This window comes from Hylaeus anthracinus, unplaced genomic scaffold (assembly GCF_026225885.1).
Source record: "Hylaeus anthracinus isolate JK02 unplaced genomic scaffold, UHH_iyHylAnth1.0_haploid 11989, whole genome shotgun sequence".
NCBI classification, from domain to species: domain Eukaryota; kingdom Metazoa; phylum Arthropoda; class Insecta; order Hymenoptera; family Colletidae; genus Hylaeus; species Hylaeus anthracinus.
The window spans coordinates 4,590,778-4,612,582 of NW_026534337.1; the positions used below are offsets into that span (position 1 = coordinate 4,590,778).

A 21,805-nucleotide genomic window follows, 5' to 3' on the forward strand; every position below is an offset into this window, starting at 1 on the left:
GCCGGCACCTGTGATAACCGAAGACCAAAACTTGCCAGTCTCGTACACGATCGTTTGTTTCAAACGTTTCGATTCTTAAGAATCTTTGAATCCTTGGTGATTGGTCATTTTTATGGAAATTGTGTGGTTGCAACGTGCGAACAGTGTCACGGATGGTTTCCGAGCCGAGAGCAACCGGAAGCAACTGGGATGAAACGCCTTCGTCTTGTTCACTCGCGAGCGATTTGTGTCTGCGTCTGGAGAACGCTGTTTCTAGGAATTTCTCCGTTCGTAGACGTGTGAAAATAGTGATTTCGTATAGAATTGGCGACGTCAGTGATAATTATCCATGGAAGACATGTGTCGATGAAAATGTGCTCCGATTCTCTAGGGTGCTCCGATCTCTGCGTCGAATTAACGCGCGTCGTCGAAGTGTGTGGCTCTGGATTACTTGGTTCAGTATCTAAGGTACCTCCCTACTTTTTTCATTGACATTTCATCTAGAAAAACCCTAATCGTGGGCTTTCTAGCTTCAGCGTCTATCTAATGGGAGTCTGGTAAACGTATTTCTAGTTGTCGACTTGTGAGACTCTGTTGAGGAAATTGGCGAGTGCCCACCATGTGCGAAGTTAATGACAGGCCAGGTTAATATACACAAAAGGTTCACCTTTCAAATTTTATTAAAATGTTAGACAGGTTTATATATTGGGTTAAATGGAAAGTTCGTGCGGTTTTGCTGTACAATTTATGTGTAGTTATTCTTTTGTTCTCGCAACAGAAACTAGTCGTCTTCCTAAATACACGTATTTTAATCCTTTCGACCTGATTTTTGTTCTATTTGGATTCTACTCGTTTCGCTTTTAGCTCCAAATCAACGACTGTTGCCGGCTAAGAAAGAACAATTTCTCCCAGCCACGAATGATGTTCATTATTGCTTTTCATTGTTAAAAATATATAAAAATGACTATTTATAAGTAGACTAGGGATTTTATGGATTTTATGCATTTATGGCGTACACAGATATGGAAAATATACTGGAACTAAACGTGATGCATGTTGAATATATTCTGTTAATTAATATAGTACACGTTTATTCGAAGTGTTCAATTATTTTTTTTTTCATTCTTAAAAATATATAACAAGTTACTAGATTTTATGCATTTATGACGTATGCTAATATAAAAATTATACACAAACACGATGTATGTTGAATATATTCTATTAATTATATAATAATACTATTTCGTTTCACACGAGTGCATATATTCTTTGATCATGTTGTCATTGTTTCTTGTATCATAAATGTACAGAACTCACTGTTTACTGATAAGATACTCGTGTACTGCTTTACGAGTTTTAAAGGGTCACTACAGTCATAAAACAGTACAAAGTATTTCCGAAGTGTACGGAGAAGATATTATGAAGTTTCGTACCTATTAAAAGTGGTTCGAAAAATTCCCATCTGGAATTCAATTCAACTCTAATACAATGGAATTTGTTTAGATTAAAAAGAGCACGAACTTTCCCGCTCAACTTAATACAATATTATACGCGATAGGTTCCTGGTTGTTGTTACGCGTTCGTAACCAAATAGACCTGCAGGTAAAATGTTAACATCAGCCACAGGCTTAGCTACAACGATCTAATCGTGTCGTGTATAGTTGTACTGTGACCTTCGTTGGTTAGTGCACGGTTGAACGATCTGGGAAGCTTTGGTTAGCTAATCTGTAACGACGATTTTCACTCTCTCCTAGGAAAGGTGGCAGTTCGAAGCCTTCTAACCGATGCAATATGTTCCTTTCGTTTTCACTTTCCTGGCTGATAGTGGATATAATAGAGGGAAAGTAGTGATGTAAAATTACATGGACTGCTCTCGATTCTTTCCACTTCTGGGCATTTCGAAGTGACTGATTCGAAAAACTGAAAAAATCGGTTTCATAATTCTGTACCCCTGGATGTGTGTAGTATATGGGCATTTATTTTAAGTTTCACCTCAGAAATGTTTACTTAGAAAATCAAGAAGTTTGTTATAGTGATACGTATGAGGCATTGATGGCATCAAATTTTTGAAAATATTCTGTGAATACAGATTTATGTATACGTTGGCACAAGCCTCTGTTTTGCTTTATATCTCAGTAATGATTTATCTAATGCTGTTATATTTACGACGATTTCTATACTTGTGGGATTGATGCTACTCATTTTTGACAACATCGTGCATGTATGGATTCACGTATGTGTGTATGCATGTATATGGGCCTCTGTTCTATTCTCAAAAAGAGTCTGTTAAAAAATCATGAATCTTGGTTTGTTAATTTGTAGAATATATGATTTTTATAGATTTATATTCCTATATAACTTTTCAAACGATTCTCTTCGTATAAATGTGTACATAAATATGAATGTGTGTACGTATGTTCATCTCTTTTTTTCAATATATGTCAGGAAAGATACATCTCGAAAATAGAAAATCATGAAATTTAGTTTTAGATTAAATCTAATTCTAATTAATCTAATATTTAATTCTAGAAGATGTTGTATTTTGTCTCGCGAGTAATATATCAGAAAATTGTATTTTGTTTTGGAACGTGTTAGTGTGTTAGATGACAAAGTTATCGTTGCAAGCTGTAACTATAAAAAACGAAAAATATTCAGTTTTTCTTTTCCGTTTCTAAAGATTTCTCACGAATCTCTTGTGTCATGTATCTCAGTCTCATTGTTAATAACAATCATTCTTCTTTCCTGATTTCGGTCTTTGTTGACCACTTGTTTGATAATTCTCTTGTATTAACAATAATAATCCGTGATTATTCCCTACTGGTATTATACGACCAGACACTATCTTCTTATCAGATTATTATGCGCTATATATCAGCGCCTTTCTTCCGAAGCTTCCAAGGTGAATCGAATGAAGTCGCGTGTGCATTTGCAGTAACGCATGTCGCACGTTCGCGAGTAGGTATCAAGAATAAAGACACGTGTTGTATATTCAAACGTGAAGTTTTTTATCTTGAAATTATAATTTCATTGTACTTTTCGTAGTATAATTCCGTTTCACTTTGAGATTGGTGTGGCAGTCGGTGACTTCTCGAGGTAGACACAAAATTCAACGAATGTTTGCAGTACGGAAATGACTGCAGTCAGACAGATAGTGTTGCAACGATATCCAATTTTTCTTATTGTTCCACGTTTGATAACTTAATCGTGCAAAGATAGTGCAGGTCTAGATAAGGGAAGCATTTTGAACTTGAACGATATCTTAGAATTAACTGAAGCATTGATATGTCTTATTTCTATTGCCTCAGCCGATTATTTATTTATTTACGTGGTTGTACTTTATGGAATACTAAATTATGGCTCTTGAAGTAAAACATACGCGTGTTTTATTCAAGGTTAACTCCGTAGCAATGTATTATGCTATGTGCAAGATAGAAAATCGCTAATCGAATGGGCAAACGAGACTTCTAAACACTCATTTCTTTTTATTAATTTAATAAAAATAGTTGTCTATAGTCGTAAATAGTCTATAGTAATAGACTTATAGAATTTAATATTTTCAATGTCTTCTAGAAAAAACCTTCCAAGAAACCAGTAGAACTTTTCTTTTCTTTTAAGTTCGTATAAATTTATAATAATATAAGAAATGTTTATATATTGTGTACTATAAAAAAAAGTACTTTAAAAATTTTCTATCATCTCTTTTAATAATATATATGTGTATATATATATTATTTTAAAAACTTAATTGCTATAAATAAATATTAAAAGAGATGATTGAAAATTTTTAAAGTACTTTTTTTTATAGTACACAATATATAAACATTTCTTATATTATTATAAATTTATACGTACTTAAAAGAAAAGAAAAGTTCTACCGGTTTCTTGGAAGGTTTTTTCTAGAAGACATTGAAAATATTAAATTCTATAGGTTTATGTTTCTATACTGCTATGATTAATAAAGATACATTTATTAAAGTAGAACTATTATAATATGCAGATATATCATAATGTTTAAATCTAGAAAAATCTCTCAATTTTTTGACAATCCAGGCTTTTATATTGACAATACATTAATTATAATTCAATAGAAATTTCGTTTGGCAATATTTAATCTAAGAATTATTATTATATAATATCAAAATATCATGTATAAGTTTTGTTTTTCTATTGTGATTATGCTTTAGGCAATTGTATTCCACATTGTAAATCTTGGAAGAATTAATTATAATATTCACAGATGTTGGACAGATTTCCAAATTATATATTTAAACGTTTAAAATAAATTACTGCTTGTTATATACACGTATTATAACACATTATTTATTTATCATTATTCTAGGTTCGATATTCCTCTAAAAATTATTTAATTTATTTCTTTCATTAACTCGATAAAATAAAATGTTTCCATTCTTCATTCGTTTCTTCTTTAGGTGAGGCCTCCAAATTCCATTTTGTCTTCTACCTCGTGGAAACAATGTAACGTTTTAGCAATTATTTTCTTAATATTATGTTTACGAAGATCTCTCATTAGATTTATATTACCGAAGTGATGTTTTAATAAGTAAATTCGATCGACTAAAATTAACTAAGAATTTTAGACAAACATGAATTCGGATACATGCTTATCTTTTGCTCTGTAAACCTAACGTTAAAAGCTTTTCCTCAACTTCTAACTGAACGAAACAATTTTGTTTCGGTGCTAAATAAGTATTCTTATAAGTAATAACTCTTCGCCAAGTTGTTTATCGCTGGAAATAAAATAAAGAAAGAAAAAGCGTCATGGCATTGGTCAACATCGATCGCATGTTGCGCGACAAACATTTTTTAAAATTTCATGCTGGCTTTCGTCGCACGATTAAACCTCCACACGCAGAGTATTTGATAAATACATAATTACCGACGTAGCAATCTATCCAAGATCGTAGATAACGTACTTCTTGCACACGGTTTATATCTTTTCTAATAATTTGCAATGCGCTCGCTTGAATCTAGTAATCAGATACGATTACACGGAGCATTTACCCAATATAGTGGTACTTAATAAATACTCGAACCGAACGCAATATTGTAAATTGTACTAAATAAACTTCAGTCGTTCGTCACCGTGCAAATCCAACGTCTTAGCTAATTCTCCATTCCATTTGCAATTACGCATATCGCGGTGTGTAAGAGGATGAAGAAGTCACTAGGCGGTTAATGTTCTTTGCGCAAGCGAAAAGTCAGTGAAATGTTTCTTGAACAAAAAAAAAAAAAAGTAAACGTTACAAAATTGTAATCGATAATGTTGCATCACCCGCTCGGAGACGTTAGACGTTAACCTACGATTTCACTACTTTATAAATCGTCGGATAACTAAATGCCTTTTAAATTGGATAGGTTGTATTATAAATAACACGTCACACTGCTGTCTTTGAATTCCGTTTGAGATAGAATTTGTTTCGTGCATACTAAGGATATCATTAAAAGGGTTGATTAATATCTCGATTGAAGAATTGAACTTAGATTTAATATACAGTCAGTGTAATAAGTATTCGTACAAGAACTATTTATTTTAAATTGTTTGCTGTACGAATAGTTCTTACACTAACTGTATTAAATTCATAGCGAAATTTGTGTGTACATATTAAGCATGTATGGGGGGTACAATCGAAGACAAATGTATATGAAATTTTAATTAATTGAATATCTTTGTAATTCCAACATTTAAATGAATAAATTTATAGTTTTAAACTTGTTTTTATTGTCAAGTTTCTAATTTATCGCGAAATTTTGTGTTCATTTAATTTTAGTACGAAATTCTCAATATTTTTAATCACGAATAAAAAACTTTTGGCATTGAAAATGCTTTGGATTCAACTTCAAATAATAAGAATACATCATTTTTTTTTTATCCAAAATGAATGATATAAATTATTTAATGTTTGTTAACTAAATTAATTAATTATAAAGTAAAATACAGCAAAATACAAATGAAAAACAAATATAAAGTTACTTTTACTTACTTTCTTTATTTTTTGTTGTAATGTCACGATTTAATCGAATTATAAAAATGCTACAAAATTACCATTATATTTAATGATTAATAAAAAATAATATACATGCCTATTGCTAAACGTTACAGCGCCAATTAACGTGCATTTGAAATTTGAAATTTGAAATGTAATATGAAATTTACTTGTTTAAGTTAACAAACGAACGGTACTAAAAATGAATACTATAACTACACAAATAAATGTGCAACATAACTGTCTATGCTTGACAATTTTTATTTGAAAAAATCCGTAGTTTTGGAAACTTTGCAAAACCGAAATCATGTACTCCGTGAGGTTAAGTGGAGTTGTAATTATTTCTAATGCTGATTGAGAAATGCTCACCAACCGAATGCAATTGCTTCGTTGGCATTTGCTTGATGCAGCAGCTGAAGGACTTAATTCTTTAACATGATCAAGTTTCGTGATCAGTTAAAGTCAAAATGTCATTTGCTCCCGAATAATGCTGATGTTACATTATTTTTTGTTACGTAATTAAAATGTTGCTTCCTTTGCGAAGAAAATTTTCCTACTTCTTAACATATGTATGTTCGCTTACATAACAGTATTAAATGGTTCAGCACTATACTTATGATAATAATTATAATAATAATACATTTTTATTGCATGTATTTCCTAATTGTTTCCAAACAACGAAATATGTGTGTAATTTATTTATATTTATTACGAAGTTCTACGTAAAATTCGTATTTAAATTACGCGAAGCTTCTGAAACATGTATAAGAAGACAAGTAATAATACTAAATAATAATGCGTCTATATATATTTCCTAATTGGCTTTAGGAAACAGAATGTGTGCGTAATTTATTTGTTCTTATTATGAAATTTTACGTATAATTTGTGTTAAATTGCACGGAACTTATACTTTAGTTTAAAAACGTGTATGTAAAGAGTCGACATGGCGTGTTGCACATCGACAATATTACAATTTCGTAGATAGAGAACTGAAAAATGATTGACTCCTGTTTCACAATTAGCTCGGGTACTTAATCATCGAACATCATAGTTCATAGGTAATTTATCAAGTGTCTGTACACTTATCTCTCAATTGATTGAAAAGTGGGATTAGTTGAAATGTCAAGGAAATCACCGTGTAAGATTATTTTCTTTGTAAATTCAAGTTGAACATACGACAAAAAAAAACTGACAAGGTGGGATTTGACCTGAAGCAGCGTAGCAAAGAAGTTTAGATAGCAGTCATATTTTCCCGTATTTCTCAATAAACAAAAAAGAGGATTTACAATAACGAAAGTGAGCCCTAATAACCTGAAATACAAGCTTCCTTGTAACTAAACTACAGATGTTTATGCATTTATAGTGAAAATTTTCGAAAATCTACAGAGGATGTGCATGAATGCAAAAATATATAAAATATCAATTATAAAATACGTGTTAGACTGTTTAAAAAATAAGACATTTATTCAAATCTCAATTTTTTGCTTAAACCTATAAAAATATGAATTTACATAAAAAAAAAGAAATATCAGCTTATAGAGTATGATAAGATGGACATTTTTTATATGTACAGTTTATTTATAGGATGTTTAGTTTCATAAAAAATAAAAATAAAAATTTAAAAGGCCATTTTTCTGAAATTAAATTTGTTCAACGAACTTCTAACTTTTCAATGTTTATTTTCAAAACTAATCATCCTATGAATAAACTGTTAAACTGAATAAACAAAAGTTTCATCTCGTCATCCACAGTTTAGTGATAACTGATTTGCTTTAATTTATACCAATGAAGTTTAAAATAAACTTGAGCATCTTTCTCCACATAGACAGAGTTCGACAAAATTCATGTCTAGATGAAAATTTCTAATATCGAATTTAAAAAAGAACAACTATTTTTCCTTTATTCGTTCAGTAAACCTTAGAATTTTGATTATAGAAGACTTAAATATTTCAGGAATTCTGAGTTCGTTTTATTTGTTATATCAATTACTCGAATACAATTTTACCCACCTCCAATTGCAGGAAGTTCCTAAGAACTTCTTCGTACGCTCAGAAAAAATAAAGTTTACCTCAGAATACAAAAAAAATGACTAACTTTAAAGTAATCAGGCTTACCTCTTAATACTATATACTACTTATAATATATATAATACTTAATACTATTATGTATATTTCAAAGATTAAAAAAAAAGATAACATTATATTAATACACGTGTAGTTATTTAAAGATTCTGAAATAAGGACTTTGGAACAATAATGATACCGTTTGAGCATGATAATTATGTAATGTAAAATACGATGCTCTGGTACATTCGCGACTTCTTTTATTGTATATTATTCATCATCTTGGGCAAACAGTGTTATTATTGTTCCACGGTCCTTGAACTCATATAACACGAATTTTACAGTACTTTACAACGAATAGAAAAATGTTATTTCACTACCACAAAAACTTATGTAGGTCATCGTTTAATTTCATACAATAATACCGTGATAAATATTTGACGAAACGGCAGTGGATTGGTCTTCGTCCCGTAATATCTCGTAAGCTGATGAGTATCTTAACAAACGATCGAATAGCAGATGAAATGTTTTTCAGCTCTCTAACTAGCTACGAAATCGCATTCTCCTGTTAACAATTTTTCCACGTTCCGAATTTTTACAATTAAAGGTAGGTCTTTTTACTTTCTTTCGACATAGCTACAGAAAGAAAGAAAAGTTATTAATAAGTAACGATTATTTTAAGCTAACCAATTCCAGCCAAAAATCAAAGGGTTAATGACGTAAAAAATTGAAAAACTCATAAATCACACCACTTTTTCGTACACGTATTCCAAATACCTTTTCCAAAAGGTGCTTTATCATTTTCTTTTTTAGATGAAGATATATGTACACTATTACAATTAAACCTATAAGGTGATGTTATTTAAGTGTCCATCACAACTACATTGACATGAGTATTTTATTATGAAAAATCAATCTTAAAGTCTGTTTTGGAAAATCTTTCATCTTCGACAAGTGGTTTAGCAACTATTTACCTGGTCCATCTCTAGCACTGATCTACTCCTACCTGAATCAACTTGAGTTGTTTTTTTTTTTTTGTTTCATTTCATTTGAGTATGTAGTCATAAGTACATTGATCATGACACCTACTTGTCCAGTCTTTTTCTAACCTGAATTGTTTTCAAAACGTTAAGTAGCATTCTCGAAAATCGTTTCGTTGAGCTTCGAAAGGGAAATTATGAATGGGCAAAGTGTTGCATCGACAGAGACATACTCTTCCGCAGATAGCCAGCACGTTCACGCGTGAGCCGTCGCTCATACTTAGCACGTGCGCTGAGAAAATGTCATAAAAATACGAAATTGTCTGTCAGCCGCAGAGGTAAAATTAATGCGCGGATGAAGCCGTGCGATTCGCCATAGAACATGTTCACGGTTCTTTGATTCGTCGTCAATTTGTTACCTGGCCTCCGACACGCTAATGATTCTAATCTTCATTGTCTCCTCTCGACGACGGGGCACCGTTAACATGAAAATTTAATTGCCTTCGTCGTCTATCGAGTCCATTCAAGCAGGTGCTTGTTAACCCCTTTGCACCTCCACCTAAATGCAACGATTTTTTTTTTTTTTTTGTTATACGGATCAGTATGTCTTGTGATTACTAATCGTTGATTACTATGATATAGAATAATAGTTACATATTAATATAACATAAATGGAAATAGAAATTGGTTTAGAAATTCAAGTTAAATTTTTCAATCGATAACTAGAAATTTTTATTTAGATAAGAATTTTGGTCATTTCTACGTGCGATAATAGGGAAATTTCTATTTAGATAAAAGTTTGAAATAACGAATAAAGAATAAACAACTTTTAGAATATTTATATATATACGAATACGACTTATAGAATAATGATACTAGACTATGCAAATTCATATTTTTACAAGTTCAGATAAAGAATTGAGATTTAAGTGAAAGTATGTTTTACTTTCTAAACAGTGTGACATCTATTTCATTGTTAATATTTTATATATTTTTGCATTTATGCATATTCCCACACTTTCACTTGCATTAAGTGCATATAAACATGCACAATCTATTGATTACAAACGGTGTATTGAGTTTCAAAACTAATTGTTAACAGGAAAACACATAGCTGATGTTGTAATTGGAATATAGTTTGTTTGAAATTGGATCGTATCGAAAACTACATCATGTCCAAATATTCATATATTCATCAGTACATAGTATTTTTATTTTAAAAGTTATTTCAATAAACCACCACATTTGATGAACACATTGGGGGAGTAACAATTACGGAGCATAAAATATAATACAAGATTATGAGTGCTATTTACAATGAAACAATACAGTGTATTTTACAGATGCATTACATTACATTACTCATCACATTTATATATTTGGATCTTAATCTCTTCTTTGTAGTTTCGATCATCTCTGTGTAATTTTTACTTGGGTATTATTTTTCCCTATATAGTTTTCTGAAATTTTTATAAAATCTTAATTTTACAAAGAAATTTCATTATCTGTCCTAAGTAAACAGTTTTCAACAGAACATGGTCTTCCCACACCTTGAATTCGACGCGTATAAATTCAAGTACGTCGTAAAAGATTTCAGATCTCCTAGGTATCCATATGATAGAACGTGACAACAAGCATTGCGTCAGTATCAACACCGCCCCGAGAATTGAAAAGTTGACGTTGTGCACATTCCGTATTCATAAAGGCTGACTGTACACGTGCAACGACGCTCGGGATTCTCGCGCGACGTTTGAATTGTTACGTCCCCAGAAGTGATTATACTTATTACAACAGTAGCCTAATCTATTCGGTAGATGTTTATTCAATCTTGCGTCGTGGAATTGATCATTGTTTCTTCGCTGCGTTAACGTTGAGAAAGATAGACGTATGATGTCTCCTGACGAAAGATGCGTTGTTTGAAGTTTACTAAAACACCTTTTGATCTTTATTATTTCGATAATAGTTTCATTAAAGATTATACATTAAAATTATATACATTCTTGAACGTAAGAAACACATCGATAAAAAACGCTAGAAAACACATAATATAGAAAACATAGGAAGTAAGAAACAAAAGACGGGAGTTCCCGAAGGGCAGCATCTTCAGTATAGAAAAAACCCTAGAAAGAGCGATTTTCTTACAGTCCTTCCAACAAGATGTCTTCTGTTATGATTTTATAATTTAGATGACATCATGCAACATTATCAATTTTTAAATAATTAAATATATTACAGTTGTGATATTTACAGATACCTACTGAAGACGTCTGAAAGTTTAAGTGTTTAGAATGAATTATTGCTTGTTTTCGAGACTGCAAAGTTTTGGTCTTTGTCCCTTGTATTTTCTAACCTTTATGTTGATATAAATTTCACAGCAAAAAAGCTGATAAACAGTTTGTCATTCAAGATGCTATGCTCTCTGAGAGAAGAGGCAAGATTGCACTTTATTTGAAATTATTTTACTACATACAGTCAGTGTAAAAAGTATTCGTACAGCACTCCATTTAAAATAAATTGTTCCTGTACGAATACTTATTACACTGACTGTATATTTTTTATTTATAATAATGTTCTCTTTCGAGGTATATGGGTTCACGCGCATATTTAACAGAACGTCAATTAATTAATTATACTCAATCTTCTATGTCCCTATATCCCTTTTTTTGATCTAGCACCTTTTTCATCCATATTATTCATTAAAATTCACTCATTAGCTTTTCCAGTCTTTGATCTACACTTGTTTCTCCAATCACTTTTGTAACTCAATTAATTTCGTATTATATTTTATAACTTTGCCGTACGTATAATTTTTTCCTTAGTTAATTTTCCATTATATTTTTTAAAATTGTTACGTATTTACAGTCAGTCCCATAAATATTAGTTTGATATCTCCAAATAAATGTTGTATTATAAATGTGTACATAAATAAAGTAGATATGTATATATCTATAATGAAAAATTCATTTGAAAATATCAAACCTATAATTTAATTTAAACAAATTTCTTCAATAGACATAGAGGATATGAGTACTTACGCGACTGACTGTGTGTATATGTATATGAATTGTAAGAGATACTTTTAATTAATAATTCTTTTGATAAGTTCTCAAGTCAAATTAAACAATACTTTAAACACTTTATTCTCTATTCTTAATGTATATAAATCTCATGTGACCTAATTTCACAGAAAAATCGAATATGAACTCGTACGTTTTTATCATGGAACGTAATTAATTGGAAGGAACAATAATTCCCAGAAACACCAGAAAATGATATATACATGTTCTTCCCCTTCTTACACAATTTAAAGTTTATACTTACTTTGAATTATTTCACATTACAATATCTAATTCGCCGTTCAACAAAATCAAATTCAAAACACAGAGTATTTTTTAATAAAGAAGAATTCTATTTTCGCTCGAGAACCAAACAAACTCAATTTACGCGTGTATTATATCCAAATTACTCTTTTAGATCAAATATATCACCTATGTAACGCAATCAATTTCTCTCGACATTTCGACAAAACTCCAATTCGAGAGACTCAAATTTAAATATCTTCTTCGTTCCTTTTTTCTTCAGATGGGGCCCCCGAATCCCATCTTGTCTCGGGCCCCAGGAGATCGTAAATCGCCACTCCGTTCGATTCTTTCGGTTCGAAACGAGGAAGTGGTCGAAGCAGAGATGAAGCTTCGCAGTCGTTGTCGAACGATTTTCGATTTCAAGATTCGAAAACGTAGTCGTCGTAGAACGATTCCCGTCGAGCGGGGAGATTCTCGAGGCTCGATCGAAGACGTCCAGACGCAACGTTCGGGTGCAACGAACGCCTGAATGCGTTTCATCCTACGTCGTTCGCACGTTGCAAACCACTTTGTGTCGCATTTCGAACCATCGGCGTCGTCGAAACATCTGGATAAAAGAGCGACGCTTTGTGCATCTTCAGACGAGGGTGGATTACTGCCAGAGAGCGGTGGTGTCGTGGAGAATGACGTTGTGGTCGGTGATGCCACCTGCGTGAGGAGCTGCGACCCCCATCAACAACACCAACGGCAACATCCCCCGCATCATCATTACGGCCAAGAGCAGCCCCACCTCCGAGAGCACCAGCAGCAATATCAACAACGTCAGGAGGAGGAGCTGGAAGATCTGCTGTGCTTTCGTGGACCATCGGAACAGGAGATGGTGGCCCAAGAAATGGCACAGAGTTACACGCAGCTCCTCCATCCGAATCAGGAGCCGCAGGAATTCATATCCTTGGAAGAGTTACAGCCGCATCTGCACCAGGAGCATCACGTCCACGACAACCATGGCCAGGTGGTGTCGACGATGCCGTCGACGAACGCTCAACTCTACCAACACCATCATCAACAGCACCAGCAACGAAGTTACTATAATCTCTCGGCCGTCCAAGAGTAAGTGAAACACCATGCGTTGTTGTCATGTTTTATTACTGTTAGCATTTCGAATTTGATGTGGTCGATGTTCGAGTCGTTAGAGGAAACAGTGACGAGGGTTTCTGTTTCCAAAATTTTATGTTTAATCTTGCGATGATAATTGTTTTTGGGTTTGTCGTTAATATAATTGTTACTGCGTTTCTGTTTTTATTATATTTGGGAAATCGAGTCTTAAAGCTTTGGCTCGATTTATTTATTCGTCGGGAAATGACTTGAGAGATGATTGTAATTTTTCGATGTTGTTTATTGTTATGGTTTGTGTTTGAATGTTAGCGTTGGGTTAGGTTGCTTAAGTTTTCTTTAATCTCGATGGTTTCTGGAAGGAGAAATGATTCAATGATGATATTCTTCTAAGCATTTTAGTTTAAAAGAATTTTATCTAAATAAAATCTAGTTTGGTTTAAACCTTTGTGGTAAAGGTAAATTCTTGTAACATTCCTGATTACAATAACGAAGTATTCGTAAACACTGAAGAGGAGCGGTAATGATCTACCCATTGATAATTTCATTCAACCATTTAGGTCTTCGAGAAATAAGAAGGATGTAATATTTCGATGTTGTCCATTGTTAAAGTTTGTGTTTAGATGTTAGCGCGTTCGATTAGATTGCTTATCGTTGTTTAGTGTTGGTCTTGGTTTTCTTTGAATGGCATTGGTTTCCTTTAATTTCAATGGTTTCTTGGAGAAGAAATGATTCAACGATGATGTATAACAAGCATTTTATTTTAAACCTTTGTAATAAATTCTTCTAGTTACATGCTTGTAGGAATCGTGATTTTAAAAATAACCGATTTATAGATGCATATTAATATTCCTGAGAACGTTTAATGGTTTAAACGTTTCTCAAACGAAATCCTTGAATCGACGTCTCTTAATCTGTAATCATTTAGGTCTTCAAGTTTTTACCTGAAACCTACATAATAAATGTATGATACTCAAGAAATAAGACAAATCTAATTTTATTGTTTTGTGTTTAAATGTTAATTTTCGGTTATGTTGCCTAGTTATCCTATCTAAAATGGCTCTAGAATATTGTATTTTTAATAAATCACATGATATGGACTATATCTGATATTTTAATTTTATATCTGAAGCCCCTTTTAGAAAACCTTTTACCGTCGACGATATTGAACCGTTGAACCTGTAACCATAGGAAGACGAGTTAACGTAAAAAAATGTATAGAAATCAGTTTTAGGATTATGACATAACTGGATGTATCTACGACATAATAAGAGGATTATCGTGCTATCGGTTAGCCTTGAAGCAGGATGTAACCTCATTAATCGTTGCTATTCCTGATACCATTGGACACTGCTACGATAGGGTGTATACTTCACTTTGCATCTGTATACTCTTGTTATTTAGTATTATCAGTGCTCAAGAAGCATATATGTTTTGTATGTTTAGTATTCATTGATACAATACGTTTTATGCGTTGCAATGTGTAAAATGCAGTTTCTAGGCATAACAGATTCATACCTTTTGATTTGTACGATCCATCAAGATTATTCACCAATGATAACATCATTATTGAAAGAAATGTTGAAATTTTTATAAACTAAAATTTAGAGGATACGAATATAAATATTTCTGGATTTAATTAGTCACTTTCAAATGTACTGTGAAATTTCCTAATGCATACATGTCTGGTAGGTACGAATTCGAAAAATTGTCTTCAGCTTTATTACTTTAAAGAATTTTTAAATACAGCTTCCGGAATATATTCCTGAACAGTTGAGCTGTTCAACAATTTTAAACACAATTTGCAATTTCGTCAATCCCCTATAATATTCATCTTATAAATTTAGAAATACGCATTTATACCTGTTTCATGCATTTCCATGCTTTTCTGACACTAACAATAAAATTAACTTATATGTTTGAATAATATACCGCCTAGTTTAGACGATGTACCTTGTGTACTTTCTCATGCATTGATATAAGATACATAGAGTCATTCTCAAGGATACGTACATTCGTAACATTCAATTTAAAAATCGATTTTTTTTTAACTTTTGCATGGGAATTCCTCTCAATAGCGCCGATTGTGTAAACCGCGAACAGAACAAAGAGATCTCGAAGAAGGACTGGCTCCATTGTATTAGTTTGTAACAGACAATGAGATTAAACGCACAGCAGGCAGCACTACTTTTCATAGAATACCGTTCCTGGATAACACTGAACATGAGACAATGATAGCACTGTTATCGTTAAGAGACGCGTTAACGTCTCCTCTGTATCTCTCTGGATTCTGCTATTGCCGAAAGATCTCATCTCACAGTTTATAGAAACTCGAAACGTTGTTGCATAATAATTACAAGCGATGCTACATTTTCTTTCCGCTAGCTTCGAACTTTTATTGTCTATAATTATCGCTCAAAGTACTAAAATCGGTTATACAGAGTTTTCCAAATTACATTGAAAATTAGGAGGGAATTTGGTTACGAACTTTAATTTGTATGGAAATAATTTTTGAACATAAAAACTAGTAAATTGTGTTTTATAAAGCATCGGTTGTTCGTATAAAATATTGGGCTGGCTTCTCTGAATTATTTGCTAAATTAATTGTACTTCGACTTTCTTCCACTAGTCGTTACAAGAAACGATGTGCAAAGTAGTTACACATCTAAATAAAAATATCAAATACAAGATACACATCTTTCAATTTCTTTATTTATTCAATGAAATTTATACATAATCTGAATTATACAAAGAAATATATATATATATATATAAATATTATACATATGCATATACATATACATATACATATACATATACATATATGTGTATATTACATCAAATCAAAATTTGCTTAGCTAGGAATTTGAATCATATTCAAATGTAAAAAAAAATGAATATTGAAATATTTATCTTAAAACTGAATCTAAAATTAATGCTTTTTAATGGGAAGATCAAAATAAATACGAATTTATAACATCTTAATTTGTACGAATACGAATACGAATTTTAAACATCTTAATTTGTTTTTTAGATATATAAAATAGACTGGCAATTAGTATACAAATTGCTACTACTAAACACTACATTTTGTATGTATATTTTGCTGTATTAGATCATATTTTCAAGTATATTCCAATCTTTGAAAAACTATCTTTTAAACGTTTCCCTAAAAGAAAAAGAAAATTTCTATTTCTGAGATTATTAGGTAAACAATTTTCATTATCAATTCAACATTATTTTTGACTGCATTTGACTGTGAGTGAAAAAGGATTAATGCTCAGAAAAATGATCCTTATAATGAGTTTTGAATTTGTTTACATTAATGATTTCCACGTTGTTTGGTAGATGCTTTCCTAAAAGGGAATTTCCTATTATTTGAGAATTCCTGTCTCCAGAATTAATAGATATTTGACTGCGATAACCTGAGAATTCTATTAACTTCGTTAATTCAAATAAGGAAAACGCTTCTGTACGCCGAGTCCACCAATATAACACGAAGCAACCTACCCTAATGGTGATCTCAAAATAATTGGTCAGTTCACTCCTTGATTTTCAGGTTGTTCGCGTTCATTCCACTTTTTTCGCCGCGATGCCAATTCCTTATCAACCAGCGCCTGGAATGGTAGCATAAATCAGTAAAAGGATCCGATCAATCAAGCGAGATACAGTCGGATCCTGTCAGTCTTTCGAGATCGCCGACTTGGCCGGTCTAAACAGCCCGTCTAACAGTTTACCGAAGGCATGCAGGAGCGAATTAAACGAGCCTTTCCGCGCCAGAGGAGATATCGAATGTTCTTCTAATAATTGCCGTGTGTACCGCTTCCATGTTTAGCTCTCGTGCTAGAGGAACTTTCAGAGAAGCATGGCGCAACCGAACGGTGCCCTACGGGAGTTTACTTTCCATTCTTTCTCTCTCTTCCTCGTTCCTGGACCGGCGAGCCGATATGCCCGACATTTTATACGGAAAATTTGTTACGCAACCACGGTTTATCATTGTCTCGGGGATCTACCAGCAACACGCCTACCGACGATTGTCGCGAGAACGCGGTTCGACTGGATTCGGTTCTCCTTTTACTGAAAAGACGACGGATCTTGATCTTGAGGTTCGATCGGTGGACTATACAACCGTATTCGACTTGAAGCAATTAGTCATTGGAGCGAACGATCGCTTCGTATCGACACGCCAAAGGCAGTCGACCCTTGGGCTAGAGAATATTTTTGCTATTTGTTGTTTTAATTGGTGAACTCCTCGTGATCTACGTCTGTTTAACCCTTTACGGAGCTCCTGTAAAATAATATTAAAATTGAAATAATAATAACCGATCTGGAAAGTAACTGAATAATAATCGATCGGTTAGAGATTTATGTCGGTAGAGTTCCCTTAACTAACATTAGATGTAATCGTTTACACCCTTGAGAATCGAAATAAACATTCAAGTGTTGCTAGGAAATCAATGTAACAATGCAAGTTTTATCGATTTTTGAACTTACTAATAGTCGACGTTTCTTGAAAATGAAGTATACGTAAGACCTCTTTATTATTATTTTGCCAAGTAAATCATTATAAATGGGGTCTGGAAGTAAAAGATTATGTTGTACTAACAATAAATCATATCCCTTTTCCAGATTAATCATATATTAATTATTACATTACCTATTACGGTATTTCATTATACTTTTATTCTATTATTCAATTAGTATCATTACAGAATAATTATTATTGATTATGTTAATTTTCATAAATCATCTATTATTACATAAAAACACCTGTATTTTATATAATGTACTCCATCATCATATTATTAATGTTTGGTAACACAGCCTACAGATTTTTTTTACAAGCAATATCGTCGCTAAATAGAAATAATTTATTTCTCAAAACACTGAGCATTCAGTCTATAATGGTGTCTTTATAAAAAAAATCTTTAAATCTACACAAAGTATTTTTACAATTTCTGAGAACATTCACTTTGTAAATATTTCAGTATCTTTATATTCATGCACAGTTTCTTTAAAATTTCTGAACATCCATTAAAAAATTGCAAAGAAAATGTGTATGAATTTAAAGATACTAAAATATTTACTGAGTGAATGTTCAAAAATTGCAAAGAAAATATATATAAATTTCAGTATCTTTAAATTTACACACAGTCTCTTTGCAATTTCTGAACATTGATGAGTAATTATATCTTTTCAACGATGTCCATAAGACAGTTTGGATCTGTTTGCTGTAATGTACTCGTGTATATTTCTTGGAGCGTTAAAGGAAAAAGAGAACATAATGTTGGTTATTATTTTCTTGTTTCGATAAGGGGATATTACGTTAACACATGACATAATCGGATAATGCATGAATATGTAAATGATGAAACCATACGCGCACAAGTTTCTATTCATTACAATTTGCAAATGAGAATACTTTTTAGTACCGCGGTGCATTAACGCCTTTCGCTGTTATCGTAATTTCGTTTTCGCATAGTACTACCAAAATGTTATCTTCAAGGGATTACACGTAATTCTCTTTAAAGAGTTGCATCATATTACGACACTAACTAGTTCAGCGAGATTATTCAACGTTTGATTGCATCGTATGACTTGAGATTTATCGCATAACTTGACGGTGTAATTAACAATGTCATTAGAATTACATTTTGTTGAATATAAAACACATATTGGAATGTATAAAGAGGATACTTCTCAATTAGTCTCGAGTAATTTCGAAAAAATCTAAGATACAGACTAATCACATGAATTATACAATTATTTGTGAGAAAATTTGTTAAGAAAAATGAAAAGATCTAAATTAAAAACAGTCACCTCAAGGACGATAAATCATTCAAATGTCGTATACATGTGTAAGTAATATATAAGGTGTTTCATCAAATATAGACCACCATTTTTGTTATTTATAATATCAAGATGTGTTGTAATGTGAATTATATATATTTACAAAAATTGCATGATTTCCAGTAAAAATACAACAAGATCACATTAATTTTAGTTGTGAGCGAAGACAGAGAGAAATTGAAGGTCAATTTCGTTCTTTTAAATAAAATGTCCAGCTTTTAAATAATAAAATTTGAGAGGGTAACAGTCTTAAGGATTATCAAAATTATCTATCCTGAAACTATTATTTACTTATTAAAGTGTTATATTATCTTCGAAATGCTGAGTCACGCGTATGTAAACAAATAAAAAACAATGTTTTAATCTGAATCTATTAAGTAAAAAACAGAGATACCACAATACATTCATTCTCACAATTAATTACACAATTACAGTATCGTATCTTGCCATAATAACAGTTCGTTTTACCTCTTCGATCCAAAATTCGTTTTTGTATAAATAACATACTATTTGTTTCGTATTTCATAACATTTGATATTTAATAAATTTAATTGAATTAAAGTATAACAATGCATACGTGTATTTCAATATTTCCAATATACAACGGCTATGGAAATAATAATTACAGTAATATCTACTGGCAATTTTTTACGTAAACTTCCACCCAAATGAAAGGAAACGCATTTCAGATTTTTGATTCAGGTTTCAACTAAAGGTTAAATAAGTTTCAGATTTTTGATTCAGGTTTCAACTAAAGGTTAAATAAGTTTTACATAATACGTATTTTACAATACAAATATTATTGTTAGTCAAGAACATGTAGTAATTATCTACAATCGTATATAAAAACTATTTAACTATTCATCCATAATTAAATAAAAATACAAATGATAATAAAATAAATAATTCAAAATGTGAATTTACATGTATATTCTGAAATATATTGCTATTTCCAATTTCATTATTATCCAGTAATATATGAATTAAATAATGTTGTTTCATATTTGAAATTCATCAGTACATGGTCAACTAATATATTATCATATTTACTTCGTCATTTAGCATTCACATCGCTCATAAAACCCAATATGAACAAGCAAAATAACTACTAATTCGATTTTCTTCTGCCAATTACTTAAAACAACGAATGTATCGAGCTAGTTTCTTTGTGACGAGACACCGTATACATTTTCGTGAAAATCTTTACGCAATCTTTGCCGAGTTATGTAACAAGGCTCGTACGTGCACATTTCTTAATCCGCTATGACGTAAAAGAGATACACACAATTGAATATTCGATCTATAGGAATTAGAGATTATGATGAATCGATACCATAACTGGAGAGTTAACTCTTCGCCGTCTGGCTCAATTTTTACTTACACTACTGATACGTAAAGGCTTTGTTTTATGGCCGTTACGAGGATTAAATAATTTTTCTCGACATTTAGAAACGCTCAGATACTGATACAGAATACCAGTGAGTTGTATAATGTAAATTATTGCAGCGGTAATCGTTACGAAAGTGGCATTAGCAACATAATTTCAGAAATTCGTTATTCATTCTGCTTTCCTTTTAGAGAATTTCTTAATTTAATTTCAATAAACAGGTTAGTGAGACTTTTTGTCTGTTCTCGCAGTGTTTCCTAGTAGTTGTTAATATTTGTTCAATGAAAAATAACAAATTAAATGTTCTTTCTACCTTTTATTAAGAAGGATTACGTAATAATTGGAACATATTTAAATATTTGTTTTATCTATATTTCTTAATTTTATTAAGCAACTGTTATTAATCTTTTGTAGTATACTTTTTCTTTAATACACATTTATTTAATACAGGATATAAGATAGCACTTCAAGATGTATTAATATAATATGAAACTTAAATACATTAATTTAAACATTCATTGAAATGCAACATGGAAAGATAATATTTAAAAGTTGAAATGTCTTTCTTCGTAAATAAATAGTAAATTTACTTTGAAAAAGCACAAAATAAATTTAAATAAAAAATATACAATTGTTGGGTACTACTACATTCGCAATATAAAAAAAAACAATTGTGATTCTATTAAATGATATTATGTACACAACATGAATCTTAAATGCTTTTAGTTTAAACATTCGTTGTTATACAATATTATAGTATATAATGTTAAATATTCCATAAAAAAGAGATAGAAGAACAAGAGGAAACTTTTGGTTCGCTCTAATAATTAAAAATTGCATAATTTTTCTTTACAAATAATTGAAAAATCTACTTTGAAATAGCACAAAATTAATGTCTACGCCTAATTTGATAAGAAGGACAAACTGCTCCGAAGAATCATGGTTCATAATTCTCAGATACTCGAGCGTAAAACTTGCGAAACGTCGCGTGCATTCTTTTTATTATCGCGTGAAGGCGCATTGCGCGATACCAGGAACGTTGCATGCACTGACGCATCTATGAATAAATAGAATTACGTAGGTTACATCATAATATACGGAACTACTAGCACGTTGCCGGCGTAGA

The 21,805-nt window shown here is 31.6% G+C and overlaps 1 protein-coding gene across 10 annotated transcripts in view; it reads left to right on the plus strand.

Annotated features, from left to right (window-relative positions):
- LOC128888004 (protein cycle) overlaps positions 1-21,805 on the plus strand; it is a 101,767-nt gene that overhangs the window by 37,527 nt on the left and 42,435 nt on the right. For 5 of the 10 annotated variants that reach the window (XM_054144572.1, XM_054144577.1, XM_054144579.1 and 2 more), the window contains one exon: positions 12,610-13,439. The exons of 2 other annotated variants lie outside the window; for them this stretch is intronic. In XM_054144572.1, the coding sequence (XP_054000547.1) occupies positions 12,859-13,439 (581 nt within the window). In that variant the 5' untranslated portion in view covers positions 12,610-12,858. Of the gene's footprint in view, positions 1-6; positions 448-12,609; positions 13,440-21,805 lie in introns of those variants that run through there. 3 more of the 10 variants (XM_054144574.1, XM_054144576.1, XM_054144582.1) reach the window with 3 other exon arrangements.